This window comes from Bos taurus, chromosome 15 (assembly GCF_002263795.3).
Source record: "Bos taurus isolate L1 Dominette 01449 registration number 42190680 breed Hereford chromosome 15, ARS-UCD2.0, whole genome shotgun sequence".
Classification (NCBI taxonomy): Eukaryota; Metazoa; Chordata; class Mammalia; order Artiodactyla; family Bovidae; genus Bos; species Bos taurus.
The window spans coordinates 65,402,587-65,427,208 of record NC_037342.1 but is presented as its reverse complement, the minus strand read 5'-3'; the positions used below and the strand labels follow the sequence as shown (position 1 = coordinate 65,427,208).

Sequence of the window (24,622 nt, the reverse complement as noted above, 5' to 3'; positions counted from 1 at the left end):
CGCCTCCCACCCGGGGACACGCCCCCCCGGAGGCCAGCGCGCCTCTGAGTCGAGTTCCAGCCCCGCCTCCAACCTGGTTGGCCCCCGCCTCCCGGCCAAGGCGGCTGCGCGGTTGGGTCAGAGAGGCCCTCTCAGACCCGCCCTTCATCTTGTCCGCCCCGCCCCCAGGCTGCCCTCAGAGCCGCCTGAGTTTAGTTCGGGCCTCGTTGCGTTGGCCCAGGCGAAGCGCCAGGAGCACAGCCGTGCGAAGGTGGCAAGGCGCGGGTACTGCTAGTCCCGGCCATGTCTGGCTCTCACGCTCCAGAGGGAGACTGTTGCTTACGGCAGTGCCGCGCGCAGGTAGGGGCGGGGCCGTCGGTGCCCTCTATTCCCAGGAGGCGAGGCGGCGGCGGAAGCGAGGCGCCGGCCGGGTGGGGCTTTGCGCCGGGCCGGACGCGACCACCGTGTGCCGCCGCCTGCTCCCCGCGTGTGGACTTGAGGCCCCGGCCTACGCGGCGAGCTTTGCTTTCAGCGCTGGGGTTTTTCGGCCGCGAGGGCTGGGCACCAAACGTTGAAAAGGGAAAAATAACTGAGGGGGAGCATTGGGCGTCTTTAATGTGTGTCTCAAACCCATTTAACATAAAGACAGACCTTCGGGGAAACTCGAAGCTCTGGAGTGGAATGGGAGCTAAGACTGTGCTCTGCAGCTGTTTTCCTGCGCCCTTCGTTTGCCGCTCAGCAGGCAGTGGGAAAACGTACGCAGAGCCATCTCTTCGGACTGTTGCCCGCACTTTTACTCTGCGCAGTTGCTCTTTGACTACCTCGGTTAGATTGATTATGGAATGATCTTAAAAAGGATTTTTCCTTAAGCAGAAGAGGAAAATCCACCCTTAGGCTGCGCATACCTTTTCATTCTGGAACACCCACGTGCTCAGGGTGATGATTAAGGGCTAGGCCTTGGGTATGGAGGAAATCTAGAGGAATAAACAATTAAAACGTGAGAAGCCTTGCTTAATTAAGAGGCAGGGAGGGAAAGCACCGCCTCCCCCCCCGAAACTCTCTCCTTTATTTCTCCTGTTATTATCTCTTGGGGCTGAAGGTCCCAATTAAAAAGTAGTAACGTGGGTCACAGCCTAGCAGGTTTTATTGGTAAATTCTTGGCAACCACTATTCTGTGTGAATAAGTAACTAACACAGATAAGTTTTCTTCTTCCCACGTACTACAGTTTGTTTATTCTTCATTTCACTGCCATTTAAAAAGTCGTCCACTGTCTGCTTCTACAAGGGTTAGGTCAGTACCTGCTGGAGTTAGACTTTCAACACACCCTGAAAGGAGTAGAGAGAGGAGATCAGGAATGAGATACTCTAGGAAAACCTGGCAGAGCAGGCTGTCAGACAGTTGTTTTCAAGAGAGCATTTTATAAGTATTAATTTCTTGCATTTTTCTCCTATCTAGAAAAGCACTAAAATAATTGAGACATCTGTTCCTCCTGACTAGCGTCAACCTTCTGGTGATTAACATCAACCCTTGGCCAAAATGTGGGCTTGATTCCATGTAACTCCCCTTCACTAAAATAATCTATCAACTGACCTCCCTTCTCACCACTTTGGATCAGTTCCTCAGAACTGAGAGGCTGTCTCCCTGCCTATAGTCCTCATTTTACCCCCCAATTAAACTTAACTTTATGCTAAGCTGGGAAGGATTGAGGGCAGGAGGAGAAGGGGACGACAGAGGATGAGATGGTTGGTGGATGGCATCACTGACTCAATGGACATGGGTTTGGGTAGACTCCGGCAGTTGATGATGGATAGGGAGGTCTGGCGTGCTGCGGTTCATGGGGTCGCAAACAGGACTGAGCGGCTGAACTGAACTGAAACTTAACTTTGAGGTTGTGCCTTTTTTTTTTTTTCAGCCAACATAGCTTTTTAAAAACTATCCCCTGGAGTATAAATTCCGTTAATGCAGTGACTCTGTTTTGTTCAGGGCTGAATTCCCAGAAGTGCTACATGTGTGGTAGACAGGCAAGGAATGCTTAAAACTGGTATCACTATCCACTTAGCAACTCAGCCAACTGAAAACTTAGACTTCCTTGAAGCCTTTTTTTTCAGGTTTTCTTACCCAAAGCCTATCCTTTTTAACTTCTTTATCTTCCAAATCCATCTCCACCATCACACGTTAAAATTTCTTTTTGAAACTATTTCGCACAGCCTTCTGGTCTGGTCTGGTCTTTTGCTTCCTTGGTCATCCTTCAGCCTTTCTTCTGTACTACCCCTATAGAAATGTTCCAAAAACAAGATGTGATCCAATCATCTTCTACTTACAATGACTCAGCAGCTATCAACCATCTGTAACATAAAGTCCAAACCCCAGTGCATGGCATGAAAGATCCTTACAGTCTTTATCCCTACCTGCCTCCATCCCACAGAACGTAATTCTGGTTGCAGGTGCTTAAGAGTTCTCTCTGACTGAAATGCTCTTTCTCCTCTTCACATACCTGCGTACTCCGCCACATCCTTTATTAAAACTTAGTTCAGCATCCCTTCCTGGCTGGTCTTTCCCAACTCCTGCTTCCTCCCAGAAGTAGCTTCTACTCTGATAATGCCCTGGACCATCTTGTTTTATATGTTGTTTTGTGATTTTACAACTTTTACTAGAGTTTGAGCGCTCAAGGGTAAGGATTTCATCTTACTCATATTTATTTCTTCGGGGCCTTCAGTAAAGTTTTGTTAAGTAAATGAATGAGAGGGCTATTCAATAGGTACACAAAAAAGGTACAAAGGGCAATTGCCATGACACAGAGTTTGAGGAAGGATCACTTCTGCCTGAGAAGATGAGAGAAGGAATCATAGGGGAAGTGGGTATGAAGGCTGATAAGAATTTGACAGCTAGAGTTGGGATAATTGGACATCTAGCATGAGCAATAACAGTGCAAAGAGAAAATGATGTATTCTTGGCTGTCAAGATAATGTGTCTTAAGTCATCTATTGCTGCATAGCAAGTATCCCAAAACTTAGGCTTAACACACAATCATTGTCTCACACAGTTTCTGACAAAGTTTCTCATGAGATGGCAGTCAAGCTGTCAACTAGAGCTGCAGGCATTCAAACCTTGACTGCAGCCGGGATGTGTTTCCAGGCTCACAAAGTTACTGGCAGGCCTCTGTTCCTCCCATTTTATTGGCCCAAGCGTCAGTTCTTCCCTGTATGGTCTTCTGCATAGGTAGTACCCTATAACATGGCAGCTGCTGATCCAAAGGAGAGCACAGAAGACAGAAGCTGTAGTCTTCAGTAACCTGATATCAGAAGTGACAGACTATCACTTCTCAGTCGGTCTTCACACAGACCAGCCTCATACAATTTGGGATGGAACTCTACACCAGGAAGTGGAAACCAGAGAACTGGGATCATCGTTAAGGGCCACCCTGGAGGTTGATTACTACATAGGTGGACTAGAACTGAGAGGTTTATGTAAAAAAAAAAGTGAAAACATTTGAAAGTTAAATTGGAACAAGAAAGCAGAAGGACTTAACAGACCCAAGACATGGTATCTGATCATTAAATGATTTGAGGAAGGGAGTTTAAGTGATCAAAGTAGTGTATTATATTAGTACTAAAAATAGAGTGAAGGGTAAGCTGGAGGGAAATGGAGAAGTTGTAGGCAAATAGGCCAAATAAGAAAAAACAACCTTCATCCTGGCCAAATAGGAGTACGTGAGAGCTTTACACTCTAGTATTTTAAAGTAAGAAAAGCTAGGATGATGGGAAAGTGAATTCCACAAAATTAACTGCATTCAATTTAAAGGACTAGCTTTTATTCTGACATCCTTCCTACTCTTTTTATGTTAAACATGCACTTTCTTTTTTGAAGAATGTGATAATGATTAAATATAACTAACGTTGTAACTTGGCAATCTTATGTCAGTCCCTAAAGTTTAAAGAACAACAGCAACGAAAGCTATTGGTCTTGAAATTCAGAAGTCTAGGAATCACTCATCCAGATTATTAATATAAGGAACTCGATACCCAGAAAGAGTCACTGACTTACATAGGGCACTCAGCTAGTGGATATCAGAGTTAAAGCCGGGCTCCTTGTGTTACCGTGTTCAAGCTCACTCTGTTCGCTGCACGATAGGCCATTGAATTGAGAGACAAGATGTTGAGGCAAGGAAGAGACTTTAATTCGGGAGCCGGCAGCCTGAGAAGATAGCATGCTACCATCTCAAAATAACCATCTTATTGGGGTCTGGATGCCAGGTTCTTTTATAGTTTAGAGAGAAGCAAGGAAACTAAGGTCCTAAAGTCAAAAGGCAGAATGGAGAGGGAGATGCAGTGGGGAAGTAAAGTGAACGGGTCTTCAGTCTTGGAAAAATCTCCAAGGGAATGTCCAGCCTTCAGAAGGAGTGTGTTAATCTCTTCAATAAGATGCTTCAACAGTAAGCGAACTGATAACTTCCGGATGTTCAAGCTGGATTTAGAAAAGGCAGAGGAAAGCGAGATCAAATTGCCAACATCTGTTGGATGGTGAAAAAGGCAAGAGAGTTCCAGAAAAGCATCTACTTCTTTATTGACTATGTCATAGCATTTGATTGTGTGGATCACAACAAACTGCAGAAAATTCTTCAAGAGATGGGAGTACCAAACAGCCTTATGTGCCTCCTGAGAAATCTGTATGCAAGTCAAGAAGCAACAGTTAGAACCAGACATGAAACAGTGGACTGGCTTCAAATTGGGAAAGGAGTAGGTCAAGGCTATATATTGTCACCTTGCTTATTTAACTTATATTTAGAGTACATCATGCAAAATGCCAGGCTGGATGAAGCACAAGCTGGAATCAAGATTGCCAGGAGAAATATCAATAACCTCAGATATGCATATGATACCACCCGTATGGCAGAAAGTGAAGAGGAACTAAAGAACCTCTTGATGAAAGTGAAAGAGAGTGAAAAAGTTGGCTTAAAACTCAGTATTCAGAAAACTAAGATCATGGCATCCAGTCCCATCACTTCATGGGAAATAGATGGGGAAACAGTGGAAACAGTGTCAGACTTTATTTTTTGGGGCTCCAAAATCACTGCAGATGGTGACTGCAGCCATGAAATTAAAAGACGCTTGCTCCTTGAAAGAAAAGTTATGACCAACCTAGACAGCATATTAAAAAGCAGAGACATTACTTTGCTGACAAAGATCCATCTGGTCAGAGCTATGGTTTTTCCAGTGGTCATGTATGGATGTGAGAGGTGGACCATAAAGAAGGCTGACCACTGAAGCATTGATACTTTTGAACTGTGGTGTTGGAGAAGACTCTTGAGAGTCCCTTGGACTGCAAGGAGATCCAACCAGTTCATCCTGAAGGAAATCAGTCATGAATATTCATTGGAAGGACTGATGCTGAAGCTGAAACTCCAATACTTTGGCCACGATGTGAAGAACTGACTCATTCGAAAAGACCCTGATGCGGGTAAGGGTGGGGGAAGCGAGGCTTAAGAACAGCCTATTTCCTATAACTTTTGCAACTTGCTGTGCAAATTGATGGTTTTAAGGATTGAAAACTGCAGGAGTCTTCTCATTGGCTGCATTTTAATATGTAATTAAAATATCATTTATATTCCTAAAAAAGGAAATAGCAAATTATACAAGGCATCAGTAATTTTGGCTAGATTTAAAAAGGAAAAAATAAGAAAAACCAACATAGCTTTATTATTCATTTTAATTCAGAAACTTTTCATTGATTAAAGTGGAAAGGAAATGAACGTTGTGACACACATTGTGCTGCCTGCTTTACGTCCATTATCAGTTCAGTTCAGTTCGGTCGCTCAGTCGTGTCGGACACTTTGCGACCCCATGGACTGCAGCACTCCAGGCCTCCTCGTCCATCACCAACTCCCGGAGTTCACTCAAACTCTTGTCCATAGACTCGGTGATGCCATCCAGCCATCTCATCCTCTGTCGTCCCCTTCTCCTGCCCCCAATCCCTCCCAGCATCAGGGTCTTTTCCAACGAGTCAACTCTTCGCATGAGGTGGCCAAAGTATTAGTGTTTCAGCTTCAACATCAGTCCTTCCAAAGAATACCCAGGACTGATCTCCTTTAGGATGGACTGGTTGGATCTCCTTGCAGTCCAAGGGACTCTCAAGAGTCTTCTCCAACACCACAGTTCAAAAGCATCAATTTTCAGTGCTCAGCTTTCTTCACAGTCCCAACTCTCACATCCATACATGACTACTGGAAAAATCATAGCTTTGATAGCTTATGGTGAATGATGTCGGATTCGTGATCTCTGAAGAAGATTTAGCTATGAGACTAGGGACCAGGCTTGATCACTCAAGAGCTTTTGTGTAGCAGAGTTTTATTAAAGTAAGAAAAGGGTCCGAGAAAGCTTCTGACATAGACATCAGAAGGGGGATGGAGAGTGCCCCCCTCGCTAGTGTTAGTGAGAGAATTATATACTTTGATGAGTTGTTACAATATATCAAAAGAATGTCTCAAGGTTGTAAAGATCTTACTAGACCCACTTCCATAATTTGCATTTTAAGGTAACAGGATTAGCCAGAAGGTTTTCAGGAAGGAGAAACTGTCCTCAAGCAGGATACACTGTGGTTATATAATCCCTAATACAGAGTTTAAACTGAGTTGTGTAATCATCAGTTCCGGGCTTAAAGAAAAAAAAATTTTTTTTTATGTGACTAAGACTAAGGCATGTAGAGAGGGGAAAAAAAAAAAAACACAAAGTTTGTCCTTTCCTCCTCCTTGAGAATTCCAGACCCCTCTCTCTTCGGGGACCCCTGGATCTTATCAATCTGCCTAGGAATTGACTCTCTCAGTTTTGACCAGACGGACCTTTGTTGGCAAAGTAATGTCTCTGCTTTTTAATATGCTGTCTAGGTTGGTCATAACTTTTCTTCCAAGGACGAAGTGTCTGTTAATTTCATGGCTGCAGTCACCATCTGCGTGATTTTGGAGCCAAAGAAAATAAAGTCTCTCACTGTTGCCATTGTTTCCCCATCTGTTTGCCATGAAGTGATGGGACTGGATGCCATGATCTTTGTTTTTTGAATGTTGAGTTTTAAGCCAACTTTTTCACTCTCCTCTTTCACCTTCATCAAGAGGCTTTTAGTTCCTCTTCACTTTCTGCCATAAGGGTGGTGTCATCTGCATATCTGAGGTTATTGATATTTCTCCTGGCAATCTTGAATCCAGCTTGTGCTTACCCAGCCCAACATTTTGCATGATATAGTCTGCATATAAGTTAAATAAGCAGGATGACAGTATACAGCCTTGATGTACTCCTTTCCCTTTTTGGAACCAGTCTGTTCTTCCATGTCCAGTTCTAGCTGTTGTTTCTTGACCTGCATACAGATTTCTCAAGAGGCAGGTCAGGTGGTCGGGTATTCCCATCTCTTTAAGAATTTTCCATAGTTTGTTGTGATCTACTCAGGACTTCCCTGGTGGCTCAGAGGTTAAAGCGTCTGCCTGGAATTCGGGAGACCCGGGTTCAATCCCTGGGTTGGGAAGATCCCCTGGAGAAGGAGATGGCAACCCACTCCAGTACTCTTGCCTGGAGAATCCCATGGAGGGAGGAGCCTGGTAGGCTACAGTCCATGGTGTCGCAAAGAGTCGGACACGACTGAGCGACTTTACTCACTCACTCACTTTGGCGTAGTCAATAAAGCAGAAGTAGATGTTTTTCTGAAACTCTCTTGCTTTTTCTGTGATCCAACGGATGTTGGCAATTTGATCTTGTGTTCCTCTGGCTTTTCTAAATCCAGCTTTAACATCTGGAAGTTCACAGGTCACATACTGTTGAAGCCTGGTTTGGAGAATATTGAGCATTACTTTGCTAGTGTGTGAGATGAGTACAATTGTGTGGTAGTTTGAACATTCTTTGTCATTGTCTTTCTTTGGGATTGGATATATCCATTATATGTCATTTTAATCCTCAGCATGTTTTCGTTTAATGGATGAGTAAACTGAGGCCTGGGCTTCCCTGGTGGCTCAGTGGTAAAGAATCCATCTGCCAGTGCAGGAGACACCAGTTCGATCTCTGGGTAGGGAATATCCCTGGAGAAGGAAATGGCAACCTACTCTAGTATTCTTGCCTGGAGAATCCCATGGACAGAGGAGCCTGGGGGCTACAGTGCATGGGGTCACCAAAGAGCCAGACATGACTGAGCAACTAAACAATAACAAAACTGAGGCCCCAGGTAATGTAAGCAATTAACCCTGAAGCCTGTGCTGAGTCAGAACTTTAAAAAATTTCAGCTTTTCCATATCCTTAATTTTATATTCTTAAGTCTGCTCCATCAAATTATCACAAGCAATACTTATCTAAAATAAAATAGTATGTATAATATTAACAGTGAATATGGGAAAATACCATAATTTCAAATACCCATATAAGTAGCTAAAAATGTAGTCTGTTCTATAATAACCTCTCTTTGGACTCAAAGCTGTTTTTTCTCCTTTACCCAGTGCTGATTTTCTACAGGCAGATTTGCTGACTGTGCTTTGCTGCATAGTGCGTCTATTTCTTGTTCACTTTAATCTGGAGAGTATAGTGCCTTATGTAGGGATTTTGTATTGGATGCCCCGTTTGGAGCATACCTTAGGTTTTATCTTGTGCTTCTAGTGACTTGCACAGCTATCAAAATTGAAGCACTAGGTCACCAGAGTTTTTCAGATGCCGTCAAGGAAGTTATAGGAGCTCATTTCCCTCCCAGGTAGACTCACTCTTTTCTGTAATGGCCCCCGTGAAACCTTATTTTCCAGCCAGCTAAGCAATATATTTTGAAATGTTTTTTAAAATAACTCAGCTGTTTTAGTTGTTTTCAAGGTAAGGGTTATAAATCATTACTGCCAAAATGGAATTCATGGTATTTCTTTATTGTTGTTTTTGTTTTCATTCATTTTAGCTTTACCAAAAGGGGGAAATGCTTTATTTTCTTTTCTAAACAAATAATCACCAGACATATATAAAAGTGGAGCTTTTATTTCAGCTAGATTTATTGTACTGATAATTTCACCATCTATATAAATGTGGAATCATCATGTTGTACATCTGAAACATAATGTTATATGTCAATTATATCTCATATATTACTTATATAACATCTTAAACAGTAAGATGTTATCCCAACATATATCTTCATAGAATGGGGCCTGCTGCTGCTGCTGCTAAGTCACTTCAGTTGTGTCCGACTCTGTGCGACCCCATAGATGGCAGCCCACCAGGCTCCCCCATCCCTGGGATTCTCCAGGCAGGAACACTGGAGTGGGTTGCCATTTTCTTCTCCAGTGCATGAAAGTGAAAAGTGAAAGGGAAGTCGCTCAGTCGTGTCCGACCCTCAGCGACCCCATGGACTCCAGCCTTCCCGGCTCCTCCATCCATGGGATTTTCCAGGCAAAAGTACTGGAGTGGGGTGCCATTGCCTTCTCTGAGAATGGGGCCTAGAAAATATTAATTATGATTCCTTCTGAGTGCTTTTTATGTCATTTTCTTGACTTATATTCCATAATGAGTATACATTGATTTTGTAATAATAGAAAACAGTATAATTACTATGGAAAAAGGACTTTTTTTAGAAAAAAAAATTGAACCAACACAGAGAAGATGAAAAAATAACTATCATAGTATATATCATGTACTTCATGCCTTAATGAGGTGTTTTGAAAAAGTTGTTTTGTTTAAAGAAATCTTCTGGGTAGACTGAAGTGTGTCTCTTTCAGCACTAGATTCTATTTTATTTCAACCATTTCAGTAAGACACTTTGCAATATAATCTGGCATTTCCCCACCTCATTGTTATAACTTGTTCCATAGTATTGGACTGTGTGGCCCTTAACTGAATGATTCTAGGTTGCCAAACAATATGGCAGATCCACTTTCCAAACATTAAAAACAAAGTATATTTTGTAATAATTTTCTCTCTCACAGTATCCTCTCTATGGTAGATTTTCTTAAACTTCCTTAAATTGGTTTTTTACTAGAGATATCTATTATATATTATCAGAGGAGGCAATGGCACCCACTCCAGTACTCTTGCCTGGAAAATCCCATGGATGGAGAAGCCTGGTAGGCTGCAGTCCATGGGGTCACTAAGAGTCAGACACGACTGAGTGACTTCACTTTGACTTTTCACTTTCATGCATTGGAGAAGGCAATGGCAACCCACTCCAGTGTTCTTGCCTGGAGAATCCCAGGGACGGGGGAGCCTGGTGGGCTGCCGTCTATGGGGTCGCGCAGAGTCGGACACAACTGAAGTGACTTTAGCAGTAGCAGCAGCAGTATGTATTATAGTAAGTATATATTATATAGTATGTATTATAGTAAGTATGTAAGTATGTATTATATATATTTTAGTAAGATATCAAGTAACTTCCTATAATAGTTACTTGATAAAATAATGTCTATTTAGAAATCATTATCTTCTTTTTAAGGACAAGGAACATCCAAGATACCTGATCCCAGAGCTGTGCAAGCAGTTCTACCACCTGGGCTGGGTCACTGGGACTGGAGGAGGAATTAGCTTGAAGCATGGGTAAGTTTCTGGCTGATTCTCCGTATAAGTAGACCACCAAGAGCGTAACATGTATTATGTCAAAGAACAGCTGATGATCGATTTCTTATGGTACTCAAGGTAGTTAGTTTCTAAATAGAGAAATAGGTATTTGCATAACCCAATGGAGTAAGTGTGCTCTAGATGTTGCATATATAATAAATACCTGTGGACTTAAGAACCACAATTTGAAATCCAAATAATTTGGTCCCAGTCTTTGGAGTACCAAAGTTAACTAACATGCTGCTGGATATATTCGTGTCTGGAACTGTAAAGGATCCCCTCTGGGTAGACAGGATTTGTTTCAAAGGTTCAGATACATATTTCAGAGTCACTTAGATACAGATTGTTAACCATCCAAAAATCCTAAAAATTACATTTTGAGTAAAAAAAGGCAATATGCGTTTCTAACTACATGTATTGTTATTAATGAACTTAATACCTGCGGGTCCATGTTGCTCACAGGACAAAACAAGAGATATTTGACTTGAAGTAGAAGGAATAAATAGTATTTAATTGTTCACGAGATTTATTCAGTGTCATTCCTTTAAGAGGATGAAAAAATAAGTAACCTACTTACAATGAAAATAAAGGTTGTAGAATCTCATTCCCTTAAGTGTTTCTGGAACAGGATTAATATTTTTCCTCCTGAAATGTTTTAGGAATATTAATTGTCTGGAGGCTGAATATTAAATTGAGTAACTTGATTTATTTATTTATCCTAATTCACTTTCTTTAACAAAATTGGACTACTGCAATATTTATGTGATATTGAATATATAGAGTAACACCTCCAAGGAGGCTGCATTGTTTAAAAAAGAATAGAATGTAAAATGTAATCAGTAAACTTTTTTTTTTTTTTTTTTTGGCCTCGAAACATGCAGTTATCTTAGTTCCCCAACTAGGAATTGAACTCTTGCGCCTTGCATTGGAATCATGGCTTCTTAATCACTGAACCACCAGGGGAGTTTCTATAATCAGAACATTTTAGACTAAAGGGACTTTGTGGCATACCACAAGATGATGCCATTGAAACTTAATCTGCTTCAAATTACCAAGAAACTCATGAAATATAATTAAACTGTGGGAAACGTCAGGAGAGGCCTTATTCAACAGCTGTCAGAGTTCATATGTAGGGAGGCTCTTGGTCTGCAAAGGTCCTGTTCCTCGTAGTACATGGTACCTTCGTTACGTGGGTCCTCTTACCATCAACCCAGTGCTACTGTGTCAATCAGTATTTCACAGGTTTTCAGAGTATTTTGCCAAAACTTTCAAGTTGACCTGTTCACAACAAAGTCCTATAACACTTGTTGTTATTATAGTTGTTTCATTTTTTCATTTAGGAGTTGAGTCCTAGTAATTTTGTTTTTGAGCTGTATTATTTATAATAAATCATGTTCTAAACCTTGCCTTTAGTAACCTGCTTTTTAATTGCATTGTCAGAAATACTAGTTTGTACGTGTACGAATAAGGGCTTCCCAGGTGGCACAGTGGTGAAGAATCCACTTGCCAGTGCATGAGACTCAGGTTCGATCCCTGGGTCGAGAAGATCCCCTGGAGTAGGAAATGGCAACCCACTCCAGTATTTCTTGCCTGAAGATTCCATAGACAGAAGAGCCTGGCAGATTGCAGTCCACAAATTCCATGGACAGAGGAGCCTGGCAGCCTGCAGTCCATGGGGCCACAAAGAGCTGGACACGACTGAGCACGCGCGCGCGCGCGCACACACACACACACACAAGCAGTGCAGTGGTAAAAAAAATCCGCCTGCCAATTCAGGAGACACAGTAGATATGGGTTAGATCCCTGGGTCAGGAAGATCCCCGCTAATAGGAAATGGCAACCCACTCCAGTATTCTTTCCTGGAAAATTTCATGGACAGAGGAGCTTGGTGGGCTACAGTCCATGGGGTCACAAAGAGTCGGACACAACACACACACACACACACGTACATATGTAAGAAACAGAGCTTTCTACCAAGCTGAATTAAAATAACTTTTTCCAATTGGCTCTTTAAAAAAAAATAGCAAAATTAAAAACAGAATGTAAGCAAGGAGCCATTGCAGATCTCAAGAAGAAATTTTTTTTTTAAATAAAGATATAAAAGACTGTAATTAAAATGTAGAACCATTCACTAAAATTGTGTGTGGTTATGCTAAAGCCCTGAGGGGCGCATTTTAAAATTAATTGACTTTGTAGCATTACAGTCAATTTGTAGGGAAGTTGCCTTGTATTTGTAAAATGCCTGTTATTAGATTCTTAATTGGTGAGGAGCGCCGCCTGGAGGTCACAGGTGAAAACAGCCACGATTGTATGTCACTGCATTTGGGATCTTACTAAATTTGTGCTTCATAGAGTAAAATGGGTAATTTGTAGTAAAATGTTGAATTTTCTCCCTAATATTTAAATGACTTTGTAGACCCATATCAATAATTTCATCAATGATATTAATATTCTCATGTTAATGAAAGTTTTTTCTGATGCTTCAGAGCAGATATATTTGGAATGAAGCACAAACCCAATAGATTATGTTTCCATAGTAAGTGTGGCAGTAAGCCCTTTGGAGAAAATGAAACTATTTACATTTCCAGGGTTTGGCTGCTATCAGTCCAGTTTATATGCTCCTGATGTGTGGTGCCAAACAAGAAAAGACAGCTTAGGACACAGATGAGTGTTAAATCAAAGGAAGAAATGGAGGATCAAGAAAATAACCATAGTCAAGGCTATTCCAGGATACTTAATAGCCATTGTGTTTAGGTTGGGCTCCTACCTTTCACATTTAACATTTCCTATTTTCACAGCATAATGTTTTTATGTGTCAGAAACACTAATCCTGTTGTATGCTACTAAAATTAAAATTAATAAACCCATATTGTAGACAAGATAATTGAAGCATAGTAAGATTTAAAGGATTTTTTTAAGTAAATAAGAGTGGAAGCAGTACATGTACATGTATTATGAACTCCTGCGGTTTGTCCCCCTGCTCACCAGAGTGAAAGAGCAGGGAGTGTGGAGAAAACAAATTCCCAAACGTAATACCTTGAAACTCAGCATGCTTTCTTTTGTGGCTTACAGTCCCAAGAAATGCTTTACTTTTAGTCTTTAGCATTTGTCCTTCCCAAAATAAAAGCTCTATCATCTCTGTATTTTTATCCGGATATCTCCTTCCTTGTAGGTGTAAATATATTTTTTTCTAAAATCTATTTAGCTAATTGTTTAATCAAAATTGACCAAAATCTAAACTGATTTCTATTTTACAAAAGTAGTAATAAAACCCGATTTAGCATACTAGGGAATTCCCTGGCGGTCCAGTGGTTAGGATTCCATGCTTTCACTACTGAGGGCTTATTTACAGCAGACTGTTGTGAACTTTATCTGGGTCTTTTTCCGGGGCTGCATAAATATCTTCCCTCGTGAGAAGACCTACAAGTCCACTTCCCAGCAGAGGTGATTGGATTACGTACCACACATGATTCCAGAGTCTCTTTCATGTTCTTCATGTTACATGAGGACAAAAGATTTGGATCTCTGGTATTTATAAGGGGTCCTTTTTGACAGTATGATCCCTATGCATTGCCACTGGTTCCGGAGGAATGCCACTCTATGATTTTCTTAGGCAACAAAGTTCTAAAGTAGTAACTACATTGTGAAAATGAGTGCTTGAACAAAGCTTCCTGTACTTTGTATTTCACTCTCTTTATCAGGCATTTGGGCTTCCCTGGTGACTCAGATAGTGAAGAGTTAGCCTGCAGTGCTGAAGACCTGGGTTTGATCCCTGGGTCGAGAAGATTCCCCTGGAGAAGGGAATGGCTACCCACTCCAGTATTCTTGTCTGGAGAATTACATGGACAGAGGAGCCTGGTGGACTACAGTTTCGTGGGATCACAAAGAGTCGGACAGGACTGATCGACTAACACTTTCACTTTCATACCCGGCATTTATTTTCTAGACTTTAATTTATGAGTATACCTTAAAGGAACTTCCTTACATTTTGTCAGTTCTAAGTCTATAGGTTTATTTGTAACCCCAACTTTGGCAGCTTGATACAGTATAGCTAGTCATCCTCATTTTCTGTGGGAAACAGTTGATATTTTTTTAACTCTTTATTTTATTTTGGAGTATAGCCAATTGACAATGTTGTAATAGTTTCAGGTGGGCAGCAGATAGACTCATCCATACATGTACATGTATCCATTCTCCTTCAAACACCCCTCCCATCCAGGCTGCCACATAGTGTTGAGCAGAATTCCATGTGCTATACAGTAGGTTCTTGTTGGTTATCCATTTCAAATACAGTAGTGTGTACATGTCCAAACTCCCTAAATATCCTTTCCCCCATCCTTACCCCCAGCAACCATAAGTTCATTCTCTAAGTCTGTGAGTCTCTTTTGTGTGTTCATGCTCAGTTGCTTCAGTCCTGTCCGATCCTTTGCAACCCTGTGGGCTGTAGCCCACCAGGCTCCTCTATCCATGGGATTCTGTAGGTAAGAATACTGGAGTGGGTTGCCATGCCCTCCTCCAGGGGATCTTCCCTACCCAGGGGTTGAACCCATGTCTCATATATCTCTTACATTGGCAGGCGGGGTCTTTACCACTAGCATCCCCTAGGAAGCCCTGGGAGTCTCCTTCAGAAACAGTTAATATTGATTTAGTGTCCCTAGTCCATGCCTCAGTGGCAGAAGCTGGAGCATGCAGCTGCTGGTATTTCCTTCATTTGCATTATGTGGCAGCTCTTTAATACCCTCTGGCAGCAACTGAAAGTGATACATGAGCCAGAGGATCTTTGTTGAGGGTGGAGAGAATTTAGAGATTTTGAAATTAATTTCCAAATCAAATTTGAAAGCACCTTGTGGTGATGCTGTAGCATCCTCCCTTAGCACAAGTGCTGTATAACAGAGATCTCCAGATGTAACCATGCCTTTTACATTTTTAACTTTCTGCAATTGTTTTAGCTTTGTTACCATGTAGTTTCACAAGATAGAAGTGTTTTTCAACTAGGAAGCATACTGTTCCACCCAAAAAAGTAGCCCAGGGTTAAAGCTGTAATTTAACCAGCCATCCAGCAGAGGTCTCTGAACTTCATGTTTTGTAATAAGAGCATTTCAAACAACAAAATGAAACCCGATTCCTTGTAAGACTTTGAGTAGCATATTTTCCTGATTAGATTTTAGAATTACTGTGTTTCATGTCTAGCAAGATCAGCTCTGCTTATTGATGCTTAAAGATGCTAAAGACTTGTGTTTTCAGATGTATTTATCCTAACTAGATGAAAGCCTGGTTACCATTAATTTTGCACCATAAAAAGAAATAAAGAACTTTATATGAAAATGTAGAAGACAGAAGCAACTATCAACATTTTATTGTGTCACCAGCGTTATAAAGACATTAAAGTAGCTTGCTGTTCTTTCTATACAGCCTATTCTATTAATTGAATAAAGCTGCTATTTGTATGGCTTGATTTATAAAGACGAGTAATGATTGGACTGCAAGGATACACTTCTTTTTTGCAAAAGCAGGACAATAGAGTTAAATAAATACCAATTTCTATATTTTGTATCACCAGCAATGAAATCTACATTGCTCCTTCAGGAGTGCAAAAGGAACGGATTCAGGTATGATAAAGGGATCCTTCTTAAACCTAAATGTCTCATCTTCTCTACCTGATTATTGTTTTGTGAAATGGAATTAATGTTAAAAAAATGTTAGTTTTGAAGGGAAATTATATTGTGATAATTTAAATAACTAATCAGCAAACATTTGTTAAGTAACTACTAAATTTTTTTAAGGTGGTAATGGTCCTACATGTCACCAGGAGTTCTAAATCTTCTCTCAGCCTCTACAGGGCAAAAGTGAATAGTGCAGTCTTAAATCATAATAAAAGATGATTGTAACTGCAGCATTGTAACACCATCTTTATCTGCTACTGCTGCTGCTAAGTCGCTTCAGTCATGTCCGACTCTGTGCGACCCCATGGACTGCAGCCTACCAGGCTTCTCCGTCCATGGGATTCTCCAGGCAAGAACACTGGAGTGGGTTGCCATTTCCTTCTCCAGTGCATGAAAGTGGAAAGTGAAAGTGAAGTCGCTCAGTCGTGTCTGACTCTTAGCAACCCCATGGACTGCAGCCTACCAGGCTCCTCCATCCATGGGATTTTCCGGGCAACAGTACTGGAGTGGGGTGCCATTGCCTTCTCCCCATTTTTATCAGGCTAATAGGTTAATCAGATTGGACCAAATGGACCAAATCAACTCATATTTAATAATGGCAAAGCTCTTCCAAAGTTATAAAACTTTGTTTCAAAATTTTGAGAGGACCCCTTCTGTATTAATGCTAGAATAATACCCAGAATAGAGTTAAAACAAGTACATAATACTTAATTCTCTCTAAGGCATAATGCTTCATTAATAAAGAATTTATATGGTAGTTTATAATAAACCCTGGCAAATGAAAGTTACAAGTCAGAAATATGCATGTTACTAGGAAAAACCTGGATCTACATAATTCTTTAGAATTTAAAAAATAATGTGCCTCATCGAGATTAGCATTTCTGAGTACCAGGTAAGATTCTCAAGGAATAAGAAAATTTTATTCTCTATTTTTCCTCTTATATTATGAAATATTGAAAAAAAATTATGATACCCATCCTAAAATAGTGATTATGTAGTCTCTGTGAAATATAGTTGTGAAATTACATGGCAAAAGTGAGAAATTAAATCAATGAATTGATAACCTCATACTTGCATATTAAATTTTCCATAACAATTTTTTTCTTCAAATTCTAAAGGTGGATTTTTTTTAACTCTTGAGATTATTTTGGTTAGTAGAAAACATATTTTTATTTCTCAAAATGGCTACATATTTTTGAGTGAGACTATAATTATATAAATATTTAAATCCAAAATTTTGAAAGAGATGAGAATACCAGACCATCTGACCTGCCTCTTGAGAAACCTGTATGCAGGTCAGAAAGCAACAGTTAGAACTGGACATGGAACAACAGACTGGTTCCAAATAGGAAAAGGAGTACATCAAGGCTGTATATTGTCACCCTGCTTATTTAACTTAGATGGAGAGTATATCATGAGAAACTCTGGGCTGGAAGAAGCACAGGCTGGAATCAAGACTGCCGGGAGAAATATCAAGAACCTCAGATATGCAGATGACACCACCCTTATGGCAGAAAATGAAGAGGAACTAAAAAGCCTCTTGATGAAAGTGAAAGAGGAGAGTGAAAAAGTTGGCTTAAAACTCAGCATTCAGAAAACTAAGATCATGGCATCTGGTCCCATCACTTCATGGCAAATAAATGAGGAAACAGTGGAAACAGTGTCAGACTTTATTTTGGGGGGCTCCAAAATCACTGCAGATGGTGATTACAGCCATGAAATTAAAAGACGCTTACTCCTTGGAAGGAAAGTTATGACCAACCTAGATAGCATATTCAAAAGCAGAGACATTACTTTGCCAACAAAGGTCCGTCTAGTCAAGGCTATGATTTTTCCATTGGTCATGTATGGATGTGAGAGTTGGACTGTAAAGAAAGCTGAGTGCCGAAGAATTGATGCTTTTGAACTGTGGTGTAGGAAAAGACTCTTGAGAGTCCCTTGGACTGCAAGGAGATCCAGCCAGTCCATTCTAAAGGAGATCAGTCCTGGGTGTTCATTGGAAGGACTGATGCTAAAGCTGAAACTCCAATACTTTGGCCACCTCATGTGAAGAGTTGACTCATTGGAAAAGACCCTGATGCTAGGAGGGATTGGGGGCAGGAGGAGAAGGGGGTGACAGAGGATGAGATGGCTGGATGGCATCACCGAGTCAGTGGACATGAGTTTGCGTGAACTCCGGGAGTTGGTGATGGACAGGGAGGCCTGGCGTGCTGCAATTCATGGGGTCGCAAAGAGTCGGACACGACTGAGCTACTGAAGTGAGCTGAACACATATATTCACGCTATGTATATACACTATAGACAAACAAGAAAGAAGACATTTCTCATTGATATTTTATGAACCTTTTCTTTTCTTTTTCCTTCTCTAAATAGCCTGAAGACATGTTTGTTTGTGACATCAATGAAAAGGACATAAGTGGACCTCCGCCATCTAAGAATCTTAAAAAAAGCCAGTGCACTCCTCTTTTTATGAATGCTTACACAATGAGAGGTTGGTAGAAAATGTACTCAACATAACGAATATTTGCAGAGTAGGCTCCCCTAAATGGGCTCTCCTGTTTGGCACAGTGATAAAGAATCCTCCTGCTTATGCAGGAGACACAAGTTCAATCTGTGGGTCGGGAAGATCCCCTGGAGAGGGAAATGGCAACCCACTCCAGTATTCTTCCCTGGAAAATCCCATGGACTATAGTCTTGGCAGGCTATACTCCATGGGACTGTAAAGGAGTCAGACATGACTTAGCAACTAAACAATAGAACTCCCCCCTAAATAATGGCAATTATTGTTGTAATTCAAATTTCTTAAATACCTGCTATGTGCAATTCTAAACGTGTTGACTGATTCAGTCTTCACATCAGCCCTGTGGAAGGTCCATTAGTATTTCATTTTATACATGAGAGGACAGAGACTGTGGGAAGATTTTCCCAAAATAAACAGCTAGGGAGTATTGGGGCCAGAATTCCAATCTAGATGAGTATGACTCCACTAGATTGTCAAATTAACCAACTATTATATATACAATCCAATTCCTACTCTTAGTTTAGAGTTATACCTCTGTGAACTTGTAGTAGAAATTAATCAAACTACAAAGGAGGGAAAATCATGGTCTTTTCTTCACTTCAGTGGGAGTGGTCCTCTCTTTTTTGAAAAATTTACTGTATGACAAAAGTATGACTAATTTTATTAGTAATTCCCAGAAATTGTGGTAGAAAACTAACCTAGAAAGGTTGAACCTAAAGGACAATGTAAAAATAAGAAAGTATAACTGAAGTACTGACTTACCATTGCAATGAAGTCATAAAGACCATGCTTTAGTATAGCCCCTGAATGAAATCAGTATACAGGGAATAATTGTGCTGTGTTCTGTTCCCAGACATTACCAGCTACTATTGACAGGATGAAACTTCAGCAGCAGATTCTGCCAGCCTGAAGAATCTTTCCTAGCGAAAATGCTAAATAAACTTCCAGTTGCAAAAATAGCCATTACCGAGTTTTATAGTGTACAAATTCTTTTTTAGGTAAACCCATTGCATCTATATCTCAAAATCCCAATCATCCCTCATGTCACCAAGATGTGGCCTACACTGTAAAGCCTATCTTGATCAAGGGTCAGGCTGACCTGGGTTCAAATCCCAAGTTTTCAACTACTGTCTAAAGTTGGACAGTGTAGTTAAATAACCATGGATAAGTTATTTAACAATCTCTGAGCCTTGACCGTTAAATGGGAGAGATGGTTGTTGTGATAATACAAAGAGAAAACATCTTTAAAGGAGATGTAGGAATCCCTAATTGAGTGGTCATAGTATTATGATAATGATCTCCATTATTATAATAGCTGTACTTCAGACCATCTGAAAAATGTTTTTGAACGTGTATAAAGTATTGCGCGCATTGTCCGCTTGCTGGATAAAGTTTAATGTTTCTTCTTTTCACTTTCTGACTCTTCTCTTTCCTACCTCCCTTCCTCCTCTCCTACCCACTGCCAACTTATTATTCCATGCCAAAAAAAACAAGTCCATAACCGTATATAAATATGTGTGTGTATGTGTGTGTGTGTGTGTGTGTGTGTGTATATATATATATATAAACTCTTTAAAAAGGGTAATTTGCTTTTCACTGAGCATGTGACTATATTCTCCCCCCGACCCCCACCCCAGAAGCAGGTGCTGTGATCCATACCCATTCTAAAGCTGCTGTCATGGCCACCCTTGTCTTCCCAGGAAAGGAGTTTAAAATTACACATCAAGAGATGATCAAAGGAATAAAGAAATGTACCTCAGGAGGGTATTACAGGTATTTCCATCGCCACCCCCCCCCCCCGCCACCACTTTTTTTTGTGCTTAAATAATTTGAACAGTATTTCTCCTTCTTGTGATAAACGGGATCCTGATATTTTTATGTATTTAATGCGACGTTATGTATCTGTGTTAGTTAATACTCCACTTAATATTATACTTCCAGATCTATTCTCAGTGACACAAATCGTATGCCTCCCTTCCTTCTCCCCATTCCCAACTCAGCCTTGGTAAATTATTGCCAACATGAGTAATGAAATGTTTGTTGGAGTAAAAAGAAAAGGACTGGACTGAGATTTCTGTAGAGATGGAAAGACTGTGTTCCTCTGCTGAAACAACCCGAGAATAAGCGCTCCTCACCTTCACTTTGTCTTCAGGAAGTTTCAGCTCTGACTAAAGTTTATGCTTCGTTTGGATTTCATGTAGTATTTCTAAAAAATTTTCATTAAAAAATTTATAATTATTTTAATTTAGATCTCTATATGCTTATAATTTTCAGTGTGGAAAGGGGCATAGATAATATAGAACAGAGGCCCTTTAGACAAAATCAGCTAAGTCTACCAGCCCACAAAAATGTGGCCATTATTCATCAATCTACAATATAGTGACACGAAGAAACGTGTTCCTGGGACTCAGAGACAGGCTCAGCATTTCATCTAAATGTTTGGGCATTCTTGTTCCTGAACTTTCACCCTTCTTAATTTCCTAAAGGGGCTGAATCCACTTTGGCTTGTTGAGAGGAAAAGGGTGTCGGTTTCACTGAAGTGTTCTTAGGGCAGTGTGTTACTGTTAACTGCACGTAACAGTGCGTGTTTAAACTAGTGTGCTGAGAAGCTCAGTTGACTTGAGTTTAGTTAATATTTATTGTGTGCCTAAAGCATTCCTCAGCAGTGGGAAACACCTACTTACAGAAGTTAAATATTTAAATTTTGAAAGCGTACGTACTAAAGCATAGCCGCATACTACCTTTTCCACGTCTGGGTCTTGAAGGAGAGGCATTTGTGTGTTACCAATTTCATTGGCATTTGATTGCTTCAGTGAAGAAATAAAAATAGGTCAGAAGAACATGTGAAACGGTGGGTATAGGAGCAGAGCCCAGCAGAGAGTCTTTGGAATTTGTGGAAAAAAGAATGACGCGAATGCAAAGATGCCATTTGTTACGCATCAGTGTATATACTCTTTATATATTATGTTGAATGTTTCGGAACTTAAAGAGTACAAAGTTTTTTGAGATGTTTTTGCAATTCTGTTTGAGCCTGGCTGGGAAATCAGTAACAGGGTCATTTTCACAGCTCCTGGGCAGTGGTACTTAATCACGTTTTGGGTAGAATCCTAAGTATCCGGTCAAAAGAAGGGGCAAAAAAAGCTGGATGGAGTAGGGAAAAGGATGGAGTTTTTACATTTTGCACTCTACTTTTTAAAAATTTTAAGTGCATCTTAAAAATAATGGTAACTTTCAAATGCCTAATTCTTATTGGGGAGGTAACCATGTTAAATGTAACTGTCCTCCCTTTTGAAGGCGAATGCCTATGGAAGGGTGAAAAGAACGCTGTTTAGTTGGAGGACTACCCCAGGCTCTGCTTCTGTAAAAGGAGTAGATCGGACTGGATTAGCTTTCAGGTCTTCTTTACTGTGGAATTATTTTGCACCTGGAGCTATTTCTGACTGTTTGGTGTATGGTAGAAGAAAATATAAGTTTGTGGTTTTTATGGCCAATACTAGGAAAGACTTGGGACTAGCAATTTTTCCCTCCATGTTTAAGGATATTTTATAATTACCTCTGTTTTACTTAAGTGAAATAATGGGCAACCTCATTCTGTTAATGATTGGCCAAGTTCTTTATCACATGACTGCTATTTATTCTATACCTTCCCTAAAGTAGTAATTTCTGATAGTTTATTGATAGAACTTATTTTAGTTAAATGTAGCCATTACAGACGAGGTGAAAAAGCAGATGATACATTAACAAGGCAAGAGAAGTTCATGTTACAAGGAAAATATGTCTGAGTTTTGATTGGTTGTATATGACCTCAGAAATAGTTGTAACTTTACCAGTGACAGATTATTTGCTTGAGTATTATTACAGAAACAAAAAATGAAAAATGCATATTTTGATTTCATCACATGTACTTACTAAAAATAAGGTAAAAACAAGTTCTAACATCATAGATTTGAGAACGTTCTAAAAATGTTATCATACCCTTAATGGTTCACTCAGAAGGTTTTTGCTATCCCAGGACCATAAACCACACATGTATTTATTTGCCTATCCAAGACACTTTCGGGTCCTGCAGAGATAGAATAAAATGATTTCGTACTGTTGGGAAATTCCTGCTTTAAGTAGTTCAATTGTTAATCCTTCCTATGTTCAAAACACTATGATTCTCTATGCTTCATGGAAATACTGGTATGATCTTGATAATTTCTTTGTTATCTTTTGGTGTCCTGTACAAATTTCTGCCACTTCTACTTAGGATTAGAACAATGCCTGCCAGATTCCCAAGGCGTCTTTTGATATAGTTGTTCATGCAGGATACACAGACTGACATGCAACATCTTGTTCATAATTTGGAGTGGCTTCTCCGATATAAAGAGAATGTCTAGTTTATTATTTGAAAAAGTGATCAGTTTTATATATGAATTCTTTTGTTTTAAAAAGGAGCATGTTTTGTCTTACAGATACGATGATATGTTAGTAGTGCCTATTATTGAGAACACACCTGAGGAGAAAGACCTCAAAGAGCGCATGGCTCGGGCAGTGAATGATTACCCAGACTCCTGTGCAGTGCTAGTCAGACGGCACGGAGTCTACGTCTGGGGAGAGACGTGGGAGAAGGCTAAAACCATGTAAGTGTAAACCAAGGAACGTCAAGGCCGGTCACCACGCTTTCAAAGAAGGATGACTTTTTTTGGTGTGTCACTGGTCAAATTGGTTTAATCTGAATTTAAACCAATTACATAGTTTTTTATTTCTAGATATTTTATTTGTATTATATATTCTTTTGTTAAGAAATAATTTTCAGGTCAGCTGTTGTTTGGCAAGTTACTGTGCTCTTTGATATAAAGAAGGAGCAACAGCTCTTGTTCTCTCAGTTGAGGGCTAGGATGATTTGCTACATTTATTTACAAAAATGGCACATAATAAAAAATTTAAATTTAGGTAAGTAGTCTACTTTAAACTCTTTTTATTTCCTGAGAAGTATATAGTGTGTGGCATGATATGGTATGATTCCTTTTTTAAATAATGTTAGAGACAAAATAAGAAACCCTTTGCATAGAATTGAGGGGGAATAAAATTACTCGGAACAGGGTTCACTCGATGCAGAGGGAAAATGTAATTGTTAGAAGTGGAGAACTCTGACCAAACACTTCTAATGCTTTTTGCTTTTTATTTTTTTAAACAGGTGTGAGTGTTATGACTATTTGTTTGATGTTGCCGTATCAATGAAGCAAGCAGGGCTGGACCCAGCACAGCTTCCCGCTGGAGAAAATGGGATTGTATAAGTCAGTGGAAGTTTACTATATAGAGAGATAAAGCTTATCTTAATTATTACATAAATGACATGACCTTTTTTAAATGAATTGAAAATGTCTATGAAACTATTGATTTGTCACTAAACAAGGCAGATCTTCTGACACTGGGTGATATTTGCTTACATTCTTATAATTTTAAATGACAATACAATGGAATAAAAATTTTATAATGAATGTGTTTTGGGTTTTTTGGCTGCGTTGTCCTGCATGTGGGGTTCACCAATCAGGGATCGAATCCACGACCCCTAGAGTGAAAGCGAGAAATCTGAACCACACAAGAAGTCCCATGAATGTGTTTTATGTTTATTTCTAAACCCCTTAATGGCAAAATATTTCCCTTTGAATTAATCTTTTTTTGTATATACTTCCAGAGAATTCCTATTACTCTTCAAAGTTGTTGGTGATACTAGAACCCATTGGAAAATTTCCACTAAGTTACAGAATGAGCATTTTCTTATTTTAATATTGGTAACATAAATTTACATGAAAAGTTAAGACCAGATGTGCCACTCAATGCTAATGTCAAATCAATTTTATAGATTTCCTCTTTATGCTGTACAGATGTCCCTATATTGTGACGTAGAGCTGTAAAGTTC

At 39.9% G+C, this 24,622-nt stretch overlaps 1 protein-coding gene across 1 annotated transcript; it reads left to right on the top strand.

Moving 5' to 3' along the window:
- The first annotated feature begins 86 nt into the window (after nt 1-86).
- On the top strand, nt 87-24,196 carry APIP (APAF1 interacting protein). Its single transcript, NM_001075352.2, is given in 7 exon segments — nt 87-339; nt 10,412-10,512; nt 16,094-16,142; nt 18,570-18,687; nt 20,355-20,490; nt 23,172-23,339; nt 23,897-24,196. Coding segments are annotated over 7 exon segments (729 nt in total). The 5' UTR covers nt 87-282; the 3' UTR covers nt 23,997-24,196.
- The last annotated feature ends 426 nt before the right edge of the window (nt 24,197-24,622 follow it).